Genomic DNA, 25,282 nt, shown 5'->3' with positions numbered 1-25,282 from the left:
TTTTCCTAGACCAGTGGTTGCTTGTTTCTCTCACAAAATCTGGCAACACTGGTAATGACGTTTTTGCTGCACAACTGCCCCTCAATATGATTGTTTACGTCCTAAATGTTACAAAAAACATGAAATCGTTTTGAGAAAAAATAAATGCTGCTATTTGTTCCTAAGCGACTGCAAAAGACTGCTGCTATTTGTTTCAAAAAGCTTTAAAAGAAGGCCAGAACCTTTACAGAACGTGAAATGTGCCTATAACCACATTTCCGGTTCAGAACGGATACGGAAACGTTATGTTTGTTTTCATGTATGTGGACGTGGTGAACATCCGGATGCAGTAGGCGGGATTTTATGAGTGCTAGGAATCAAGAAATTACAAATAATTATTTATTGCTAGAATTGTTCATACATTAGGCATTTAAGTGCCAGAATAATTGATTAGTGGACAAGCAGATCATTTATATAGATCTATTAGATTAAAATAAATAGTTTTGATCGGATCTTTACTACTGTCAATCAAGTCATACGGAAGTAATCTGACGTGACGTCACGGGTATACAAAAGTTAAATAAAAGTGTCGTTCTCAACAAATACTCATCGAAAAATGACCAAACTAGTATGTAAATACTCAGAATATTTACAGGTTTTTGTGGGTGGTGGCGTGTGGTCTGGTGCATTTCAAACAAGCTTCTTAGCGCACGTTTTGAAATGCCAATGCATTATCAATGGCCCGCCTGTGACGGCGCAATGTGTCGTCTTTGGACCTCAATGAATGTCTATGAGTGACCGTGGAAGGCACATAATTACGTCGCTGGCGTCCAGCGACGGCATTCGGCTCCGTCGCGGGGTTCTGACAAAAAGGCAACCGGCTACGTTTTCGGAGTGAGACCGTGTTGCAAGGGAAGGATTCTGTTTCAGGGGGACAATCCACAGCGCTACACCTGCTCCTCCATCATGGGGTGGAGGTTAATGCTGCAGATAGTTCTATAAGAGCAGGGGTCTTCAACAGGGGGTCCGGGACCCCTAGGGGGTCCTCAGAGTTACTACAGGTGGGCCTCTAAATCTTTGTGTGATTGGAACCTTTTCTCTTTTTCACATAAACCACTTGAACCCTAGAATCCCTATTCCGAAGGGAACATTAGCAGAAAAATTGCAGATCTACAAGCTCACAACGCCTTGCGCTCCGAGGTGTTGTGAGCTTGTAGATCTGCTATTTTTGGCAAAGAGGTTTGGTGTAGAGGGAATAAAGAGCAGACCAAGTACAGAGCCAACGGTTAACTTTACTAAGTATTGAGAGTTTAAGTGGTTAAAGGTCTGAAAATACAACATACTAAGAGAAAGCATAGTCGACAAACCAAATAACTAACAAACATGAACATGAACCCTAACAACACTGATGACAGTGCTGTCAAACAAGTTTTTGGAATTCCTGCTTCATCTTTCTCTCTCAGCTAAGGAGTCCGTGGCCTGAAAAAACGTTGAAGACCCCTGCATTAGATCATCTGCGAGGAGATGCTCTGTGGGCTTATAGCCATTAGGATGCGGCCAAGAGAGCAGACAGACTATTGTGGGTGGCTTATCTTCATTCATTCATGCATAAGACTTGTAGGCTATAATTCTATGCATTCAAGTCCAACTACTATAATCTGATTCCTCATGCTTGGACTCCCCAAATCCGTCAAAGCCAACCAACCCCAACCCCCCTGCAGACCTGCAGCATAAAGACCACATCCTGTTGAAGATGACATTTAGAAGTGAAAAATGCCTCACTTGTACTAAACATGATGCACCTAACAGTATGAATATACAACGGAGCTGGAACCAAAAAATACGTATTTTGTCTTGCCCTGAACTGGGAACCAAAGTGGCGGTGTGTCACTATCCTACAGGTTGGAAGATCCAGATGCGATATAAACAATGGTAAAAAATAAGCGAAATATCAACATAAAAAACATTTAAGGAAAGGGAAACTGTAATGCCATTGATGATTGAATTTCCCACCGTGAAACGGACACTTCGACCGGTGATATTTGACACATTGCTGGAAAGGCCTGGAATTGAACCTGGGGCAACTGTGGACTCCTGCTCCCCAGGCAGACTCTCATTCAGCTATGCCAGGGGTCAGCAACCCGCGGCTCTGGAGCCACATGTGGCTCTTTAGCCCCTCCCGTGGCTCCCTGTAGCTTTACAAAAAATATATGGAAATTAACTATGTTTGTTTTCTTCACAGCTTCATTTTAATTTAATGTTGCTGTAGCATGCCAAACATGAAACATACATTCTTACGTTTTCCAATATTGTAAAAATGTGTAGAATAAATACAAAGTTTCAACATTTCGGTCAACTAAAATTTGCGTCATAGCCTGCGACACATTTATTGGCGAGGAGCCAGACAGGTGGCTTGTGTAGACAAACCGGTGTGATTCCAAATGCCAAAAAGTAAAGATAACTGAGGAAAATAGAGAATTGAATAGTTCATAGACAGAGTTGTTTTCTTTCACAGCCAATGCTGCTGGATTACCTGTATGTTTGATCTGCTACGAGAAGTTACCATATTTAATGAACGCTCATTAACATGCATTTGTATGTAGTAATTTTGATAGGCTAATATACACTTAATAGCAGGAGGAGCGAGATCCGATACCGACCTCGACGTTGCCATGCCATCGTCGCGACGCTACTGACCGTCGGTTGTTCGGTCGGTTGCGTCGCGACGCTACTGACGGCGACGCGACGCAACCGACCGAACAACCGACGGTCAGTAGCGTCGCGACGCAACCGACCGAACAACCGACGGACCGACCGAACAACCGACCGACCGACCGACCCGCGGAGTCCTTCACGCACCAGGCAACGTCAATTTCCATCCGATCCATCGACCTTATCTGCGCTCTTCTGGCGCAGCCCCCCCCCCCCCACCTGTCCCCCCCACCTGCGTGACCCCCCCCCCCGGGACCCCCCCCCGGGACGCCCCCCCGCCCAAGGGGTGGATAGTAATAATTGTATATTTTGCGCATTTGATCCAGAGTAGTTGAGATTTGATTCGGCCATATCTTTCTGAATGTAACTTGTATTTTTATAATTGTATTTTTTATATGATCTGTAAAGTTTATATTTTCATTTGCTACCAGGCATGAATTCATTATAATTTATTATATATATTTTTCCTTATTTTCTTTCTTTATTTACACGTGCGTAATAAACGAAGCATTTTGAGATTTTATCCGCCCAGATCTTTATGAATTTTACTTGAATTATTATAATTTTAATGTTTATATGATCCGTACATTTTATATTTTCATGTGGTATCAGGCATGAATTTATTTTATTATTTTATTTCATGTATTTACATGCGCGCAATTACACGCATCTAACTATTGGACTCAGCTCTGGGGACACGGTGCGGCTGCAGAGTTTACCTTGCAACATATATGATAGAGCAACTTAAGTGCCTGCAGAACTTAATAATATAAGCACACTTATTCTCCAGGCAGACAGACAGAAACAGTCTGTCTGTCTGTCTGTCTGTCTGTCTGTCTGTCTGTCTGTCTGTCTGTCGGTATATTATGTTACGAGCGACCAGAGTCGCTGTCCTGGCGGAGACCGCGGAGTCCTTCATGCCACCAGGCAACGTCAATTTCCATCCGATCCATTCGACCATATCTAGCTCTTCTGGCGCAGATATATATGGTGGAGAAATTGAGGCTATTCAAGGATTATTATTATTATTATTATTATTATTATTATTATTATTATTATTATTATTATTATTATATATTATATATTATTATTATTTGGTCCCTGAGTCGAATCGACAGCAGCTATATTTATTTTATTTTAATGTCAATAAAATGTATTCTCTAAATATTATAGGCTACTAATATTTCCTGAATGAATTAACTTGGTAAATAGGGTCGGGATGACATGTTGCTATAGTCATTAATTACCCCAACCAACATCAAAGTTACCGTGCATTATCATTAAATCAAATAAAAGTTTATTATTACATCTGTCTTGCCTGTATGTCCTTTCACGAAAGCAATTGGCACTACTTTATTTAGTGTCCAAGCATTTGGAGAGATTCAGTTTTAACCTATAACTCATCTCTGAAGTGTCTATGTTACTTCTGTGTATTAATTATGAGTTGATTAATACTCAATAAAATGATACATGTTGAAATGTAACTTTCGGATTCAGCGCGCATCATGCGCTGTAATTTCTCCTTCACTTTGCTGCCCAAAAATAGCTGATCTACAAGCTCACAACGCATCAGCGGGACGTTTTGAGGAAATCCGATATTTTTGGAGAAGCTCTTCTGTCTATTTAAATGTTCTGTATGAGTCATAATAGTAGCCTGGTTATTAATCTACAATCACCATTTAACGCCGTTGATGAAATGACTGAGCGCGTGTCTGAGCGCATGTCAGGATGTGTGTGTGTGTGTGTGTGTGTGTGTGTGTGTGTGTGTGTGTGTGTGTGTGTGTGTGTGTGTGTGTGTGTCTGTGTGTGTGTGTGTGTGTGTGTGTGTGTGTGTGTGTGTGTGTGTGTGTGTGTGTGTGTGTGTGTGTGTGTGTGTGTGTGTGTGTGTCTGTGTCTGTGTCTGTGTGTGTGTGTGTGTGTGTGTGTGTGTGTGTGTGTGTGTGTGTGTGTGTCTATCTCCAGCAATGTACCGCTTGCCTACAGCTGCCCGCCCCTAAACCCACAAAAATATACAATATAGAGGGGGTCCCTGCTTAATCTTTCTCTCAGCTAGGGGGTCCTTGGGCTGAAAACCCTTGTGACAGATGATAGCCGTTTGAAAATCGCGCAAGAATTAACAGCTAAACTGTTGATAAATAGATAGATAGACAGACGAACAGACAGACAGACAGACAGACAGACAGACAGACAGACAGACAGACAGACCCAGGCCGTGGGAGGCACTCAATCACACTAACCGATGCGCTTTCTTAATTATAATATATAAGAATAATAATTATAATAATCCTACACTTCGCATATATACATTATTATATTATGACCATACACTAACCACTTCCGACCTATGTTATACGCTATTTGAAAATAGCAGATCTACAAGCTCACAATAACGAAGCTTGTAGATCTGCTATTTGTTGAACAATCACCGCGTTGGGACCGCGTTGGGGGGGTGGCAGCTGTACCGCTGGAGATAGATAGTTAGATAGATAGATAGATAGATAGATAGATAGATAGATAGATAGATAGATAGATAGTTATATAGATAGATAGATAGATAGATAGATAGATAGATAGATAGATAGATAGATAGATATTTAGATAGATTTAAAGATAGACAGACAGACACACAGACACGCCTTTTTTTAGGGTAAGTTTATTTCATTTTTCATTTCTGAAACAGCTCCATTGGCAGCGCAAAGGTGGAGCTTGGGGGTCCCTAATAAAACCACCAAAAAGGTTAGACTACAATGGGCTATATACATGTAAAGTCGACGTTGTGTATTATTATGTTACGTGCGTAATTACGCGCGTCGCAAAAATCTGATTGATATCGTTAGATAAAGTTCATAATTAAATATAATATATTCATGATTGATACCAAATGAAAATATAAACTTGAAAGATCATAGAAACATTAAAATTATAAGAATTCAAGTACAATTGGCAGAGATATGGCCTAATCAAATCTCAACCGCTCTCTGTCTCCTGCACAAATTATGCTGACTCTCGACGGCGTCGGTTAAGTTGGTTGTGCGTCGCAACGGTACCGACGCTGTCAGTAGCGGCGCGACGCTACTGACGGCGTCGGTCAGTAGCGACGCCGTCAGTAGCGGCGCGACGCTACTGACTGCGTCGGTCAGTAGCGACGCCGTCAGTAGCGGCGCGACGCTAATGACGGCGTCGGTAGCGTTGCGACGCACAACCAACGCAACCGACGCCGTCGAGAGCCAACCGACGAAACCGACGCCGTTGGTTGACTCCGTCGGTGGCCACCCATGGAGTCGATCCTTCATGGCACCGCAACGTCAATTTATCGACCAAGACGACCATATCTGCGATCTTCTGGCGCAGCCCCCCCCCCCCCCCCCCACACCTGCGTGCCCCCCCCCACCTGCGTGCCCCCCCCCCCCCCCGATCAACAAGCTCTGAAGCGCGATACAGAGTCTGCTGCATTGGATCTGCTCTTTGATGCTCTTGGATGCCGCACATGATTTTTCAAAGTAATTACGCACGTAACATAATCATACACAACGTGTACTGTACATCCCACTGTAGGCTAGCCCCCACAAGCTATCCCCGTGCCACCCCGACCCCCCCCCCCCCCCCCCGGAGCCCCTCCGCCAAGCCCAGGGGGTCACTCATAACTATTGTAGGTCAGCATAATTTGTGCAGGAGACAGAAAGCGGTTGAGATTTGATTAGGCCATATCTCTGCCAATTGTACTTGAATTCTTATAATTTTAATGTTTCTATGATCTTTCAAGTTTATATTTTCATTTGGTATCAGTCATGAATATATTATATTTAATTATGAACTTTATCTAACGATATCAATCAGATTTTTGCGACGCGCGTAATTACGCACGTAACATAATAATACACAACGTCGACTTTACATATATATAGCCCATTGTAGTCTAACCTTTTTGGTGGTTTTATTAGGGACCCCCAAGCTCCACCTTTGCGCTGCCAATGGAGCTGTTTCAGAAATGAAAAATTAAATAAACTTACCCTAAAAAAAGGCGTGTCTGTGTGTCTGTCTGTCTATCTTTAAATCTATCTAAATATCTATCTATATATCTATCTATCTATCTATCTATCTATCTATCTATCTATCTATCTATCTATCTATCTATCTATCTATCTATCTATCTCCAGCGGTACAGCTGCCACCCCCCCAACGCGGTCCCAACGCGGTGATTGTTCAACAAATAGCAGATCTACAAGCTTCGTTATTGTGAGCTTGTAGATCTGCTATTTTCAAATAGCGTATAACATAGGTCGGAAGTGGTTAGTGTATGGTCATAATATAATAATTCATATATGCGAAGTGTAGGATTATTATAATTATTATTCTTATATATTATAATTAAGAAAGCGCATCGGTTAGTGTGATTGAGTGCCTCCCACGGCCTGGGTCTGTCTGTCTGTCTGTCTGTCTGTCTGTCTGTCTGTCTGTCTGTCTGTCTGTCTGTCTGTCTGTCTGTTCGTCTGTCTATCTATCTATTTATCAACAGTTTAGCTGTTAATTCTTGCGCGATTTTCAAACGGCTATCATCTGTCACAAGGGTTTTCAGCCCAAGGACCCCCTAGCTGAGAGAAAGATTAAGCAGGGACCCCCTCTATATTGTATATTTTTGTGGGTTTAGGGGCGGGCAGCTGTAGGCAAGCGGTACATTGCTGGAGATAGACACACACACACACACACACACACACACACACACACACACACACACACACACACACACACAGACACACACACACACACACACACACACACACACACACACACACACACACACACACACACACAGACAGACAGACAGACAGACAGACAGACAGACAGACAGACAGACAGACAGACAGACAGACAGACAGACAGACAGACAGACAGACACACACACACACACACCCACCCTGACATGCGCTCAGACACGCGCTCAGTCATTTCATCAACGGCGTTAAATGGTGATTGTAGATTAATAACCAGGCTACTATTATGACTCATACAGAACATTAAATAGACAGAAGAGCTTCTCCAAAAATATCGGATTTCCTCAAAACGTCCCGCTGATGCGTTGTGAGCTTGTAGATCAGCTATTTTTGGGCAGCAAAGTGAAGGAGAAATTACAGCGCATGATGCGCGCTGATCCGAAAGTTACATTTCAACATGTATCATTTTATTGAGTATTAATCAACTCATAATGAATACACAGAAGTAACATAGACACTTCAGAGATGAGTTATAGGTTATAGGGGGGGCTGCGCCAGAAGAGCGCAGATATGGTCGATGGATCGGATGGAAATTGACGTTGCCTGGTGGCATGAAGGACTCCGCGGTCTCCGCCAGGACAGCGACTCTGGTCGCTCGTAACATAATATACCGACAGACAGACAGACAGACAGACAGACAGACAGACAGACTGTTTCTGTCTGTCTGCCTGGAGAATAAGTGTGCTTATATTATTAAGTTCTGCAGGCACTTAAGTTGCTCTATCATATATGTTGCAAGGTAAACTCTGCAGCCGCACCGTGTCCCCAGAGCTGAGTCCAATAGTTAGATGCGTGTAATTGCGCGCATGTAAATACATGAAATAAAATAATAAAATAAATTCATGCCTGATACCACATGAAAATATAAAATGTACGGATCATATAAACATTAAAATTATAATAATTCAAGTAAAATTCATAAAGATCTGGGCGGATAAAATCTCAAAATGCTTCGTTTATTACGCACGTGTAAATAAAGAAAGAAAATAAGGAAAAATATATATAATAAATTATAATGAATTCATGCCTGGTAGCAAATGAAAATATAAACTTTACAGATCATATAAAAAATACAATTATAAAAATACAAGTTACATTCAGAAAGATATGGCCGAATCAAATCTCAACTACTCTGGATCAAATGCGCAAAATATACAATTATTACTATCCACCCCTTGGGCGGGGGGGCGTCCCGGGGGGGGGTCCCGGGGGGGGGGGTCCCGGGGGGGGGGGTCACGCAGGTGGGGGGGACAGGTGGGGGGGGGGGGCTGCGCCAGAAGAGCGCAGATAAGGTCGATGGATCGGATGGAAATTGACGTTGCCTGGTGCGCGAAGGACTCCGCGGGTCGGTCGGTCGGTCGGTTGTTCGGTCGGTCCGTCGGTTGTTCGGTCGGTCCGTCGGTTGTTCGGTCGGTTGCGTCGCGACGCTACTGACCGTCGGTTGTTCGGTCGGTTGCGTCGCGTCGCCGTCAGTAGCGTCGCGACGCAACCGACCGAACAACCGACGGTCAGTAGCGTCGCGACGATGGCATGGCAACGTCGAGGTCGGTATCGGATCTCGCTGTCTCTCCTTAATAGCCCGTGTTACCTTCATTATAAGACTCATTATATTTGCGGCTCCAGACAGATTTTGTATTAATTTTTTGGTCCAAAATGGCTCATTTAACATTAAAAGTTGCTGACCTCTGAGCTATGCCACCCCCAATTAGAATAGTTCTGCTTAAAACTGGTGGAAACCGGTTCGCTGCCGGTTCCGTGAAAGCACCAAGGTTCCAAGAATCGAGAAACGGAACCGTTTCTAGAACCAAAGTTATTTTGGTGGAAAAGGGGCTAGAGAGTAGCCTGGCTCGAGACCATAGACCCCGCCCACTCCACTGAGTGGACCGCTTCAGTCTGATAATCAGGCTAGCCTGAGAGTACAGATGTGACCAAATGGACTGGTATGGATCCATTTGGGTCCATTTGTACACTAAATTCTCAGAGTTAAATTAACCCATTGAAACAGGGAAAGCATCTGTGTCATTTTAGATCTTAGCTATATCATTTATATAGTAACATATGTTTTTTCAGAAAACTGTTAGGATTTAGAAGGCATTTCGTTGCTGTCGGGCAGAAACCTCTTATCTACATTTTCTTTTCTTTCTAAACTTTTTTCGTTTTTTTCGTAAATGAGTGCCCTACTTAATCATCCTACTGTGTCACTCAAAAGTACCTAAAGTAGCAGATCTACAAGCTCGAAACGCAAGCTTGTAGAGCTGCTACTTTTGCTATTTTTGAATTTGAATCCTGAAAAGTAACAGTTTTGGACATATGAGGTTTCCACCCGACAGAGACGATTTGTAGAATCGGCCGCAGGTCTTAATGGGTTAACACTTGGCATACTGTCAAGACTTCATGATCACCCCCTCTCCCTTTTCTTATTTCGTTGCTGTCAGGCAGACCTGGTCTCTCCATATATTATGGATTAAATTATTAATATTATATATGTTTTTTGTAAATCATACAAGAGTGTCGCACAAAAGTAGTGAAAATAGCAGATCTACATAAAGCTCACAATGCGTCACCAGTTTGGTTGATTTGTAAATCTGAGAGTACACATGAAACCAAATAGACTCTTATGGGTCCATTTGGTTACATTTGTAGGCTACATGCAAATGTTCCCCCCAGAATAGGGGTATACTCCACAAACATTTGGCGGCCCCCCCCCCCCCCCCAGTAACTCTGAGGACCCCCTCGCGGTACCGGACCCCCTGTTGAAGACGACCCATGCTCCAGTATGCAGGTGGAATGGCAACAGCAATATTCACACACCTTATACAACATAACAAACATCAAATTGGCTACAACAGTAGCAAAATCACAATACTATGTCATACTAAGTACATATAAAAAGAAAATATATGCCTCGTGACTTGAGATGTATATAATAATATAATACTCAAGTACAGCAAAAGCAGAGTACCTGAGTATGTAGCCTACTTAGTTAGTATCCACCATCGAAACATCCACTCTGTTGGGCCCTGACCTCTAGATGGCAATATACTCCACATTCTGTCAGTAACATTAAAGACCAAAGATTCAGGTTGTCACCAATGATTAAAACAGGTTTTAACAAAATAATTGGATGTTAATTGGAGCCTTTATTTTTTCAGAGATATGTTTTAGTTTAATCTGAACTTTTTCACGAAACTTAAAATAAATGATATATGTTTAAAGTGTGAAATCATTCGTCAGACTAGAAAAATATGATCCTTGGAGCACAGGCATGGAGTTATAATTATCTAGAGAGCAGACGGCCCCGCCTCCACCTATTCATTTGAATGAAAGTTGCTTACAAGCGCATGAAGCACCCGGAATCCAGTGATAGATGGGAATGGGCGTGGCTTATTTGGGGAGCTGCGTAATAAGGAATCCAAGGGGAAAATATGTTTTGATTGTGTGACCTATTGGTTAAGAGCTAGTTCTTCCTTCTCCTACTGTAGTAGAGGACGTAGCTAAGATATGTATGCACTTAATTTAGGAGAGAATATCTCAACTGTTCTTGGCTACTATGACCCCGGGGAACAATTTAGGAACGTTGACTAATTCTCTATCCGGGACGAAATACCTGAAAATGACCACGCCCTTTTTAAAATGACCATAACCGGTGCATTACTTCCAACATGGCTCTGTCTGCTAAATCGTTAACGCTACAGATTTACTGAGGTGCTCAAAATGTTCAGAATACTAAAGCTTGTAGATCGGCTATTTTCGGCAAAGAGTTATAGGTGTAGAGGGGAAAAAGTTTTATCTGAAACACAATTTTATACAATATAGAGTAGGGGGTCCCTGCTTCATCTCTCTCTCAGCCAGGGGGTCCTTGGCCTGAAAACGTTGAAGACTCCTATTTTAAACTATTTTCAGAAAGCCATCAGTTTTTGATGAGCTGGTCACTTAAGGTCGAAGGTGCATTTATATAGCGCTTTCATCCAAAGCGCTTAACATACATTGGGTGAATCACCCATGGCAGAGGAAACCATGCTATGCACCAACCTGCTCATCGGGAGCAATTAGGGGTTCAGTAGTCTGGGAGGGTTAGCGTCGGAGCTTGGACAGCAGGGGCGCGGCCACTGCGTTGTGATTCAAATCAACAGCCAATGAAGAAAAGGGGGCGGGATCCACATGCAGTGGGTGTTGCATCTAAATAGGATCGACGGGAAGCAATTTCCCCTTGAGAAATTTCGGCCGCCATTGTTGTGTACTGCTGTTTGCCTCTCGTCGGACTTTTTAGACGAGTTGCACAGCTCTCAGACCGGTAAGAGGCGTGTCCGCTCAGATTCAGAGCGTAAGGTACATCCCGCCCACAAATACCAGGGCTCTGGCCCAGAAGTTCCTCGCCAGAGCTGGCGAAAACTTCTGGGAACTCAGATTAGGGGTTCAGTGTCTTGCTCAAGGACACTTCGACACTAACTCTGGGGGAGCCCGGGATCGAACAGGGAACCTCGCGGTTGCTATCCCTCCAGTCTACCCCTGAGCCACTGCCGCCACCACCGCCGGGCAACACACGTGCCAATATACTGTATGTTCTTTTGCAATTGTCCTGTGCATTAAAATCATGTTGCTTCATCACACATTTTATATTGAACCACTATCAACCTGGCTTCCCTATTTTGGGCATGTTAGGCGAACATTTAAAACAGAAAGCCATCAGTTTTTGATGAACTGGTCACTTCACTTTATTTCTATTTTTCTCTCCAGCATGTTCACCATGAAAATCAAGACAAGCTGAGAATGGGAAATAAGATAAGATAAGATATGATGCAGTAGAGGTGCAGATTTAAATTCAGGTGAGAATGAAACACATACATATACTGGTAAGAGTCAAGGACCATTCTAATCTAGACAGTCACAGTTTTCTTATACAGATTACTTAAACCTCCTTGGTTAAAGAGCTGGTGCCATGTTTTTGCACTTTTTCTGTTTTTCATGTGTCTATGAGGTTGATAGAACTTCATTAAGCCCCCCGGAGGTGGTTTTATGGTGTTTTATGTCTTCTCTGATTATTTGGAGTTTCTTCCTGGAGGCTGAAATCTTGAGGGTCAAACGTGCCAATAGAGAAACAGCCCTTTAGTGACATCACAGAGCCCCCAAAAAACATACCCTCCCCCTCATTATCATAACACAACAGGTGTGGGCATGAGGAGGAGGAGGGACTAGGACAGGTGGGTGGTGCTAAGGTGGTGGAGGAGGTGCTAAGGTGAGAACCAGGCATACTTAATGAACTGGAGGCGTGTCCACATAAAAACATTTTATACAATTTCTGTACACTTTTTTTTTTTTTTTAAATCCTTACATAATAATAATACCTTATGATCAGGTTTTAGGGTTGAAAAATATCATGGCATTCCATCTTTAAAGCCTATCTCCCTCTGAAACAACTGGACATGGGTAATCCATGCCTTTATTTCTTCTAGGCTTTATTACTGTAATGTCTTATACTCTGGCATTGATCAGTCATGGCTTACTTGCCTGCAGCTAGTCCAGAATACTGCTGTTACAGTTTTGGCCTCACTCCAGCTTTTATTATTTAGTTTTTAAAGCTCTAAATGGTCTGGCCCCCTTTATCTCCGCCCCTAGGTTTTGGAATAGCCTGCCCCTCTTTATTAGATCTGCCCAGTCAATGTCCATCACGTTTTTTAAAGGAATAATTCAAGAAATTACCTTACGTCTATCATTTACCTACCTGTGTTGTCTTTGACTTGCGCAGAGTTTTAGTAATCCAGAATCAAAAAATGGAGAATGCAAACAACAACAGCAAAACAATATAAAATGCTTATAATGCAGTCCGGTGTCTGTTCTATCTCTTCACGTTCTATATGTTCTTCTATGGTTATAGAACGAGAAAATACGTTTTTAAAACACTACCGAACCGGCTCGTGTGCGAAAGACGCACCCGCCTGGGCGCCCGCGTGCATGTGAATAAGCTCCGGTTGAACCCTACGGTTCCTCACTCGTGCATGAGCCGGTTTAGCTTCCGGGTGTTTATTCTCAATTTTCAAATTTCTTCTTCTTTGGATTCTCAGCAGACTTCGATAGAACAGAATGTAAATGATCGATGTTTTGGACCTTATGGACAGATTTTCTTTTGTTTTGCTGTTGTTACAGTACGTGGAGTCTCTGATTAATTCCATTCATCAAGTTTTTTTCTTGGGTAGGACACCGGGTAGGAAATAAGTCTTTACTTAAGACTAATCTTTTCTCCTTACTGGCTTTTAACCATTGTTGAGCTTATAATTCAGTCTTTTAATCATTACTAATGTTTTGCATGTGTGTACATTCATTCATTCATTCAACCTTTATTTACTTTCTCGGGGATACATTGAGGGCAGAGCCCTCATTTTCAATGATGCCGAGATTACAAGCATATACAACAGTGTAAATAATAATGATGAATAAAAACAACAGGATAAACAAGTTATAGATGTGAAAACACAAACCAACAAAATAAAACAGTAATAAAGACAGCTTAAAGGAGGAGTTCACCCAAAAAATGATTTATTTTCTATCAATTACACACCCCATGAAGCCTTGAATACATGGAATTATTTTAAGTAATAATCCAATAAGCCAATAATTTGATGCCCGGGTGTATTTCCGGTAGGAGACACAAATAATCTACTTTGTGTGTCCTACCGGATACATTGGCCGGTAGGAGACAGGAATCAAATTATTAGCTTAGGAATGCGACAAAAACACAAATAAATCCATGGATTCAAGGCTTCATGGGGTGTGCAATTGATAGAAAATAAGTCATTTTTTGGGTGAACTACTCCTTTAATTAAAACAGTGACAATCTAAAACAACAAGATTGGCAAGCAAGTTTTTAAATTGACCCAGTGAGACCATGGAATCCATTTTTAAAGTGTGTTGTAATTCATTCCAGGTGAAGGGGGCGCTAAACCTGAAAGCTGATTTGCCTAGCTCGGTGTTGGCCTTTGGGACTAATAATGGGATGTATTCCTGAGAGCGTGTGTGAAGGGTGGAAGTATTTGGTTTTAACAGTGATGAAATATATGTTGGGGATTTATTTAAAAGTGCTTTATAAATATATATATGTACCAATGATGGTCTCGTCTCATGGAGAGATACTGTAGGGCCATCCAACTGTAGTGTATAAAGTGCAATGATGTGTGTTGTATGGATAACCTGTGATGAACCTGAGAGCAGAGTGGTAGATGGCATCTAGGGGCTTAAGGGTGGTGGTAGCAGCATATCTATAAATGATGTCCCCATAATCTAGGACTGAGAGTAGGACAGCCTGTATGATTTTTTCCCCTGCAAAATAAAGGGAAACAACATTTATTTCTGTACAGTAAACATAGTTTTGCCCGCAATGATTTGACCCGGTTATCGATATGAAATTTGAAGGTGAATTTATCATCAATCCATATGCCCACATACTTATAATGTTGGACTCTTTCAAGAGGTATACCAGATAAAGTGCAAATCTGTAAGTTTGTAAAATCAATCAAATGTACATAAGTGTACATGCGTGTACGTGTACATGTAGATACATATATGCATGTGTATGCATGTATGTTTTGTGTTTGTGTTACACATACACAATACACAATCCCTAGTGCACATACTGTACTATGGCCTCAAACCCTAGTGCACATACTGTACTATGGCCTCAAACCCTAGTGCACATACTGTACTATGGCCTCAAACCCTACTGCACATACTGCACTATGGCCTCAAACCCTACTGCACATGGTGATATGGCCTCAAACCTAGTGCACATGCTGTATGTATGGCGTCAAACCCTAGTGCTCTATGGCGTCAAACCCTAGTGCTCTATGGCGTCAAACCCTAGTGCTCTATGGCGTCAAACCCTAGTGCTCTATGGCGTCAAACCCTAGTGCTCTATGACGTCAAACCCTAGTGCTCTATGGCGTCAAACCCTAGTGCTCTATGGCGTCAAACCTAGTGCTCTATGGCCTCAAACCCTAGTGCTCTATGGCGTCAAACCTAGTGCTCTATGGCCTCAAATCCTAGTGCTCTATGGCGTCAAACCCTAGTGCTCTATGGCGTCAAACCTAGTGCACATGCTCTATGGCTTCAAACCCTAGTGCACATGCTCTACTATGTACTCAAACCCTAGTGCACATGCTCTATGTGGCCTCAAACCCTAGTGCACATACTCTACTATGTCTTCAACCCCTAGTGCACATGCTCTCTGTGGCCTCAAACCCTAGCGCTCTATGGCGTCAAACCCTAGTGCACATGCTCTACTACTATGTCCTCAAACCTTAGTGCACATGCCCTATGTGTCCTCAAACCCTAGTGCACATGCTCTACTATGTCTTCAAACCCCAGTGCACATACTCTACTATGTGGCCTCAAACCCTAGTGCACATGCTCTATGTGGCCTCAAACCCTAGTGCACATGCTCTATGTGGCCTCAAACCCTAGTGCACATTCTCTATGGCCTCAAACCCTAGTGCACATGCTCTTTGGCCTCAACCCTAGCCTGCAACCAGCAAGCCTTGGACACAGAGTGGTAACTTCAGGACATGCCGGCTGTAAGGCAACGGTTTGTGTTACGTATGACGTCAGACCAGAGCTCGGTCAGCATATATAAGGTGTCAGAGATGAAGATGTCTTCAGGATATAGAAAGACAGAGATAGAGGAACAAGAATAAGGATTTGAGAATTCTTGCATTCAGAACAGATCAAAATGTCAGACGTGGAAAATCTAGCTGGCCATATGGCCAGGATGAACCTCAGGGGAATGACAGCTGAGGACGAATACCCAGATCTAAGCAAGCACAACAACCACATGGCCAAGGTTCTCACCAAGGACATGTACAAGACACTGCGAGAGCGTGTCACCCCCAGCGGATTCACCATCGAAGGTGTCATTCAGACAGGGGTTGACAATCCTGGCCATCCCTTCATTATGACGGTGGGCTGCGTGGCTGGAGACGAGGAGACGTACGAAGTCTTCAAGGAGCTGCTGGACCCCGTGATCGAGGACAGGCACGGAGGCTACAAAGCCTCAGACAAACACAAGACCGACATCAACCCTGACAACCTGAAGGGTGGAGATGACCTGGATCCCGCCTACGTCCTGAGCTCCCGCGTCCGAACTGGCAGGAGCATTCGTGGGCTCTCCTTGCCGCCACACTGCACCCGTGGAGAGAGGCGGGCTGTGGAGAAACTGTCCATTGACGCTCTGGCATCTCTGACAGGTGATCTGAAGGGCAAGTACTTCGCTCTCAAGGACATGACAGACGCCGAGCAACAGCAGCTCATTGACGACCACTTCCTTTTCGACAAGCCAGTCTCTCCTCTGCTGCTGTCCGCTGGGATGGGCCGCGACTGGCCCGATGCCAGGGGCATCTGGCATAATGACAACAAGACCTTCCTGGTGTGGGTCAATGAGGAGGACCACCTGCGCGTCATCTCCATGGAGAACGGTGGAAACATGAAGGAAGTCTTCAACCGCTTCTGCACCGGCCTCACCAAGATTGAAGAGCTGTTCAAAGCGAACGGACATCCATTCATGTGGAACGAACACCTGGGCTACGTGCTGACCTGCCCCTCTAACCTGGGAACCGGCCTGCGTGCAGGAGTGCACGTCAAGCTGCCCAAAATGAGCGAACACGGCAAATTTGAGGAGATTCTCACGAACCTAAGGCTCCAGAAGCGCGGAACCGGTGGTGTTGACACGGCTTCTACGGGCGGTGTGTTTGACATCTCCAATGCTGACAGACTGGGCTTCTCTGAGGTGGAGCTGGTGCAGATGGTGATAGACGGAGTCAAGCTGCTGGTTGACATGGAGAAGAAGCTGGAGGCAGGAGAGTCCATCGACGGCATGGTACCGGCCCCGAAATAAGTTCTCTGAATATGAAACATGGGGGGCTATTCTTTATTGTATCACTGCTGAAGTTGTCAGAGTTCGGGGAATTCCCCCTATTTTGATCTCAGATTAATAAGGTTGACCTATATTCTTTTTTAATTTGATTTGTAATCTTTTTTCCCAAACTTTTTTTTTTTAAATAATTTTATATATATTTTTTATATACATAACGGTTAATTGTTGATATTTGTTAGAAGATAGATCTCATTTTGTTGTTGTTTAGATAATGTGGTCCACCAGGGTTAAGTCATTTTTATTTCACATTTTTGTAGTTTTTTTTTTCTAAGATAAAACCAATGGCCCTTGTCCACATCTTTGTTTTTCAGAACTTTTATTTTACTGCGCCATGTTATGATGAAGGTGATTATTATCTTATGTGCTTCTTTTTCATTACATTTTTATTTGACTCGTTGGGACCTTTTTACTTTTACTTGAATCACTTTCGATAAAGGTGGTCAGAGGTATGGAGCACCCCCTGTTTTGGTTTCAGATAAATAAGGTTGACATGATGTGTTGATCCTTTTTATTTATTTAAGTTATCTTATACAAATACAGAACGTTGATTGTTTATGGACATTGGTTAGAAGATAGCTCTCATTGTGTTGTTGGGAACTTGTGGTCTACCAAGTTTAAGTTCATTTTTGCTCTTATTCTCAAAATCTTAGATTTGTTTTCCTAAGATCTATATTATTGGGAATGTTTCTTTGACAGGAAATGTGAGATTCCATCTGAATGACGTACGGAGTTGGTACACATACAATTACGGTGTTATGTTTGTGTATATAAGTGTATATAGAACCCAGTTAGGAGTTATAAGCATATGCTTATTATCTCTATATATTGAAATGACACTTGATGGTGAATCATGATGATGATTATTATTTACTTAAATATTTTATAATGTTTTTGTATTTGTTTATTATTTTATTTATTTGATGTTTTATACAGAATGGTTGATTGCTGACATTGGTTAGAATATAGCTCTCATGGTGCTGTTGGTTAATTAGGAAATAAAGTCTAACCAATTTCAAGTTAATTCAGTTTGTTCTTATTTTCTAGATGTTTATTTGTTCAACAGCCCTTGTCTACAGCTTCGTTGTTCAGAATATTTATTTTACAGGAAACTTGCAGTTCTACCTCAATGTCTTAGGTTTTAATACATTATAGGTAGAATCAATTGCACTGCACCTTTGTATTTTCCTATTTAATTGTTTGAATGGCCAAGTGTGTATTAAAGTGCAGCTGCTTTGTTCATCCGTTTATAGTTATTTTTTGAAGGTCTATTTGCGTTTTTATAAACACAGTTCATTGTTTGACATTCCAAGTGTATACAATCCAGCTATCATGAGTTGTTATATGAAGAAGGTAACGCACGCACATCCGTGGCCCAGGTGCAAGACAAGAAAAAGTGTCATAAAAAAATAGACTCTGCACACTGGTGATGCTGAAAAAGCGCCGCTTTATTTTTATTTCTTGTCAACATTTCGATCTATTCAGATCTTTGTTGTTCTTTGTTATAAGCATATCCCTGTTGTAAGGACTTGATGTTGCATTTTATTAATACTATTTATTTGTTTCATTTGTTTTCATGAATCATATTTGAATACATAACTGTTAATTGCATAGAAGATAGATTAGATACTTTGGAAGTAGTGCAGAGTAATGGGTTCCACCACGCCTCAAGCCAAATTCAGGCTGGTCCGGTGCATCTTAGGAGCGTACTGGTAAAAAAGAAAAAGCCCTTTTCTTTTCCCACAAGCTTTATACACCTTGCTTTCTGTTTCCTTGTCATTGCTATATCACTGGTTACCAAATCTGTTTTACTTCTTGCCCTATTATTTCTCTCTTTTAAGTATTAAAATGTACAATTTAGGCGAGCAACTTACAATTGTAAAATGAGTAAATGGCAAGAACCCTAGTCAACCAACCAAGGTAAATGATTGCCTAAGAACAGTGCAAAGAGAACAATGTAGAGATTCAAAGAAACTAGGATACCAGGTAAGAAGATAAGACCTTCAATGATCCCACAGGGGAAATTCAGTCTCAAGAGGGAGCACAGCAGTTAAGATGCAGTTACAGGTAAAGTACCAGACACAGCATGGTTAAAACATCACACAAAAAAAGAAACAGCATCAATAATGAACAATAGTATACAACAGTATACACCCCAAACAAAGCTTGCATTATGCAGGACAAAATAAATAATGTGAAAACACACAGTAGCCATGTTAGATAATGTCCTCACAGTAATGACCTGATGTTCCTTGGGTGGCAGTGGCTCAGGGGTAGAGTGGCCGGTAGAGCGGTCGGATGGGAACCGTGAGGTTCCCAGTTCGATCCTGGGCTCCCCCAGAGATAGTGTCGAAGTGTCCTTGAGCAAGACATTGAACCCTACATTGCCTCCAATGAGTTGGTCGGCGCTAGCTTGCCACCATTGGTGTGTGAATGTGGGAAAAGTGAGGACGCTGGCGTCGACTGTTCGCTGCTTCACCTCCCAATGTCCCCCCCCCCCCGTATGAATGAATGAACCATTGTAAAGCGCACCCCAAAGGACCTGAGTTTCCTCAGAAAGAACAGTCTACTCTGGCCCTGTATGTGTAGAGGGCATCAGAGTTGTCAGTCCAGTTCAGTTGCTTGTTCAGGTGCGCTACGAACTTTCCACGATATCCACCACCTCCCCGTGAATGACACTGGGGACCGGAATTGTGATTGTCTTCAACCATTTCCTTGGTCTTGCCAGTGTTGAGTCAGAGGCAGGTAAAGTTTACAATTTAGGCATTTAGCAGACACTATTTTTCCATGCGACTTACAGTAAGCAAGGTTAACAGTTCACCTCAAACTCACATCAAACCTAGTAATCTATCTAAACTAGGGGTGTGCCGATATATCGTCCCACGATATATCGCGATACGTTTTCGTGACGATATGTATTCAATTACGTGAATTGTGTTTATCCCCAAGGCGCCCGCCAGCAAGCTGTGGACATCGGGATGTCACAATGATTCAAGACATGCAGACAACAGCGTTGTGAGTGAATGGTTTGTGTTACGTGTGACGTCAGACCAGAGCTCGACAGGCATATGTAAGGTTTCGGAGATGAAATTGCCTTCAGATGTAGAAACACCAAAGATATACTAAGGAATTTGTGAATTCTCTCAAAAGGAAAGAATCAGCTATTGAAAGATTTGTTCTGATCCTGATTCTGATTCTGACTCTGAACAAAATGTCAGACGTGGAAACGCTAGCTGGCCATATGGCCAGAATGAACCTCAGGGGAATGACAGCTGAGGAAGAATACCCAGATCTAAGCAAGCACAACAACCACATGGCCAAGGTCCTCACCAAGGACATGTACAAGACACTGCGAGAGCGTGTCACCCCCAGCGGATACACCATCAACGATGTCATTCAAACCGGGGTTGACAATCCTGGCCATCCCTTCATTATGACCGTGGGCTGCGTGGCTGGAGACGAGGAGACGTACGAAGTCTTCAAGGAGCTGCTGGACCCCGTGATCGAGGACAGGCACGGAGGCTACAAAGCCTCAGACAAACACAAGACCGACATCAACCCTGACAACCTGAAGGGTGGAGATGACCTGGATCCCGCCTACGTCCTGAGCTCCCGCGTCCGAACTGGCAGGAGCATTCGCGGGCTCTCCTTGCCACCACACTGCACCCGTGGAGAGAGGCGGGCTGTGGAGAAACTGTCCATTGACGCTCTGGCATCTCTGACAGGTGATCTGAAGGGCAAGTACTTCGCTCTCAAGGACATGACAGACGCCGAGCAACAGCAGCTCATTGACGACCACTTCCTTTTCGACAAGCCAGTCTCTCCTCTGCTGCTGTCCGCTGGGATGGGCCGCGACTGGCCCGATGCCAGGGGCATCTGGCATAATGACAACAAGACCTTCCTGGTGTGGGTCAATGAGGAGGACCACCTGCGCGTCATCTCCATGGAGAACGGTGGAAACATGAAGGAAGTCTTCAACCGCTTCTGCACCGGCCTCACCAAGATTGAAGAGCTGTTCAAAGCGAAAGGACATGAATTCATGTGGAACGAACACCTGGGCTACGTGCTGACCTGCCCCTCTAACCTGGGAACCGGCCTGCGTGCAGGAGTGCACGTCAAGCTGCCCAAAATGAGCGAACACAGCAAATTTGAGGAGGTTCTCAAGAACCTAAGGCTCCAGAAGCGTGGAACCGGTGGTGTTGACACGGCTTCTACGGGCGGTGTGTTTGACATCTCCAATGCTGACAGACTGGGCTTCTCTGAGGTGGAGCTGGTGCAGATGGTGATAGACGGAGTCAAGCTGCTGGTTGACCTGGAGAAGAAGCTGGAGGCAGGGGAGTCCATTGACGACATTATACCGGCCCCAAAATAAGTTCTCTGACTATTAGACATAGGGTAGTAGAGGTCATGCAGGTGGCTGGAGTGACCGAGGACAATGCAGAATACAGAACCAGATAGATACAGATGATCTGCTCTGGTGTGAATTAGCTGATAGGAAGAAGAAAAAAATAATTATTAGACATAGGCTATGGGACACAAGACCTTCTGATCTACAGTATCTGTAGCAGAGTAGCATCAGCCTGAAGCCAAAGGCCGTATATCCTCCCTGGACAGGGAGATTTCCTCTTGACTTAGTGGTAAATGTTTTCTATCCCATGCGCGATCTCTAGGTTTGAATCTCGGGTGTTACATATTGCTGCTCATAAAAGTGATCAGAGGTCCAGAATACCCCTTGTTTTGATTTCAGATAAATAAAGTTGACCTATGATTTGTAAAATGTGACCTTAGGTGTGTCATTTATTTACTTAATTTTTTCGTACGTGCAATTTGTTTTTTATTTGTTAGAAGATAGCTCTCATTGTGTTTCAATTTCTGAAGTACAGTGTTCTACCAGGGTCAAGTCACTCTCTTTCTGAAATCTTTTTTTTCTTTTCTAAGATAAAACCAGTGGTTGTCCACAGCTTTATTGTTCAGAACCTTTATTATACTGGAAACTAGCGGTTCTACCCTGCACACAAATGTCTTTAGGGGTTTGATTTACATAAAACCACTAATTATCATTCTTTTTCTAAAGATCTACTTTTTGAAAGTGTATATAACATGCAGCTAACAAGAGATGTAATGACTCGTAGTGCATTGTATTTAATTATGGAGGAAAAGGATTAGGTCCGGAGGGCAAGGTGGCTGTTCTTGGGTACAGTGGAATCAGTTCTGTTGTATGGGGCTGAGACATAGACGCACAGTAGCCATATTGGAAAGATATTGGGCCTCTTCCTTACTTCCTTCACAGGTTTTACCAATGATACTTCATGCAGCACAGTGGTTCTCAAACCTTTTAATTTCAAGGACCCCCATTACTCTGAGAGTGAACAAATGGAACCAAATGGACCCTTACATTTGGTTCCATTTGTACACCATCAGAGTTACACACCTTTTAAGGGGCCATTTGGAACCCCCTCAAGGAACCATGAGGGTCCCTGGACAACACTTTGAGACCCACTGGTGTACCAGTGTCTCCAATGAGCCAACATGAACAATATCAGCACCGTGACTCTGTTTGACCAGAATGGAACAGAGCCTTTGTTAGTATCATTGGTAACACCTGTGAAGGAAGTAAGAAGAGGCCCAATCTCTCTCCAAAATGGCGAGCCTATTGTACTTGCTGTCACATGGGGTGACCACATCAGAAACGTGGACCTCTATGGAGGCCTCCCGCGGGTCACAGACAAGGTCAGAGAGATGAGGACGAGGCTGGCTTGGTCCCTGACACCGTGGTAGCCAACCCAAGGCACCGCTAGGAGGGGAAAGAGGTGCACCACCTACAGTATGTGGACACTGAGCTAGCAACACTGCAGAGCTCCAGACCATGATGCTGGATAGGACGTAGCGAGTGGAAGGCAGCATTTACTTATTTTTGCATTCTATTTTAATGATGTGGGAAATCTATGTTTTCAATTTTATATTTTTTATTTTTTATAAAAAATATGTTGTACAGAATGGCTGATTGTTCACTGGGTCAAAGATAGCTCTTGGGAAGAAGTGGTCTACCATGTTTAAGTCATTTTCCTCTGTTCTTTTCTTTAACAGGACATTAGAGTTATGTCTCAGAGGCATAACAGGCCTACTTTGTGTTTGTTTGGAACTGGTTTATTATAGTTATTTCTTTTTTAGGTCTACTTTTTTCAATGACGACACACATCTTATTTTATTACTTAGTTATTCATCCAATAAACAACAACCTTTTCTAACATACAATGACAATGCTCTAGAGTCTAGACCAGTGGTTCTCAAACTGGGATCCTGGGACCCCAGGGGCTATTGAGGACTGAGGAGGTTCCAGGAGGTCCCCAGTGAAATTAGTTAATATACTGTAGCATCAAAATAAGTTAAACCTATATACATCGGCTATGTGAAAATAGATGATCTACAAGCTCACAATGACCTGCAATAATTATGCGTCACAATAGCTTCTGCTATTTTTTTTTATGTTTTAAATATTTTAACAACACTTGCCTTATATGGGGGTCCCCTGGCCCAAAATAGTTTCAGATGGTGGTCCCCCGGCCAAATAGGTCTATACTTGTACATTAAGTGTAAACAGCTCTTACGCTCCATAGCATAGCCCTCAACCATAAAGAAAACCTACAGGGATGCCCCCTTAGTCAGCTGGTCCCATAGACCCATAGACTTAACCAGATGAATAAGAAAACAAAAAGAAAGCTACCTGACATACTGGAAAAAGACAACCCAAAACCATGGAATGCTATCTAACACTAAAAACAGAATATACATTTGCAGACTAACTGAGCACGACCCAGAACTTAGGAAAGACTCAGTGAACACAGCCTAGCTATAATAATAATAATAATATAATAATAAACTTTATATATAAAGCACTTTTCAAAAACAGTCTTACAAATTGCTTTACAGTGCCAAAACCATCCATAGGGATGAACAACAGTCAATTAGAATTCATAGATAACATATACAACCAAAATTAAAACCAAAGGATCTACATAAACGTACATATATATTGAAAGTAACACAATTGAGACCAAATATGCAAGGTAAGGTTACTAAAATCTAAGGAAAGGTCTCGGTATACATACGTTTTCAGGAGAGCCCGGGCTGCAAAAGCCTGATTGCCCATGGTGACAAGGCTAGTCTTGGGAACTTCCAAGAGAGCCTTACCTGAGGATCTAAGGCTGCACACCGGCCAGTCCGGTTCCAGCATATCAGAGATATAGCTAGGAGCCAGGCCTTGCAAGGCTTTAAAAGTCATCAGTAAAATCTTAAAATCAACTCTGAAACTTACCGGCAGCGGGCAGCCAGTAAAGGGCAGCTAGGATCGGTGTAATATGGTCATATTTCCTTATTCTCCTAGACTTTGTCAGTAATCCAGCTGCAGAATTGTGTACCAGAGCTACAGAGCTGCTACCTTTAAATGCTTTTTAAATCTGAGGCTTCGTTGTGCACTATTTAAATAGTTTTGAGAAACAAATCAGCTGTTTGTCCCAAAGTGACTGCAAAACATTGCTGCCATTTATTTCAAAAAGCTTTATACCCTCATATAAACATGTATATAACAATGCAATGTGATATAGCTCTGTTCAACACAATGCTGTACCCCCTCCAACTGTATATAACATACATGGGCAACTGGCAGCCCGGGGGACACATGCGGCCCCCACCTTCACTTAATGCGGCAGGTTGATATCGGAATTACTGATTATTGATTTCAGCTGTTACAATTCCAAACATGACCCACTTTAATTACAGTCTATATTAGTAGCTTAATGACTAGTATTAAAATTCTATTGTCCAATGTATTTGTAGTAAGTTCATAAAGTTAACATAAGTATAACTAAATGCATTCGAAATTAAATAAAAATTATACTTTTCA

General features: G+C 42.7%; 2 protein-coding genes across 2 annotated transcripts; both read left to right on the top strand.

Moving 5' to 3' along the window:
- Positions 1-16,212: 16,212 nt before the first annotated feature.
- LOC311057761 (creatine kinase, testis isozyme-like) lies at positions 16,213-17,343 on the top strand (the record flags this gene model as incomplete). Its single annotated transcript, XM_084074813.1, has 1 exon — positions 16,213-17,343. The coding sequence occupies one exon, from the start codon at positions 16,213-16,215 to the stop codon at positions 17,341-17,343; it is 1,131 nt and encodes a 376-aa protein (XP_083930939.1).
- A 3,277-nt stretch (positions 17,344-20,620) lies between these two features.
- LOC311057493 (creatine kinase, testis isozyme-like) lies at positions 20,621-21,751 on the top strand (the record flags this gene model as incomplete). The annotated part of the gene is made up of 1 exon (XM_084074453.1): positions 20,621-21,751. One exon carries the CDS (start codon positions 20,621-20,623, stop codon positions 21,749-21,751), a length of 1,131 nt encoding a protein of 376 aa, XP_083930579.1.
- Positions 21,752-25,282: the final 3,531 nt, after the last annotated feature.

Source organism: Gymnoscopelus microlampas (genome assembly GCF_963454915.1).
Source record: "Gymnoscopelus microlampas genome assembly, chromosome: 2".
Lineage (NCBI taxonomy): Eukaryota > Metazoa > Chordata > Actinopteri > Myctophiformes > Myctophidae > Gymnoscopelus > Gymnoscopelus microlampas.
This window is presented reverse-complemented; position numbering and strand designations above follow the sequence as displayed.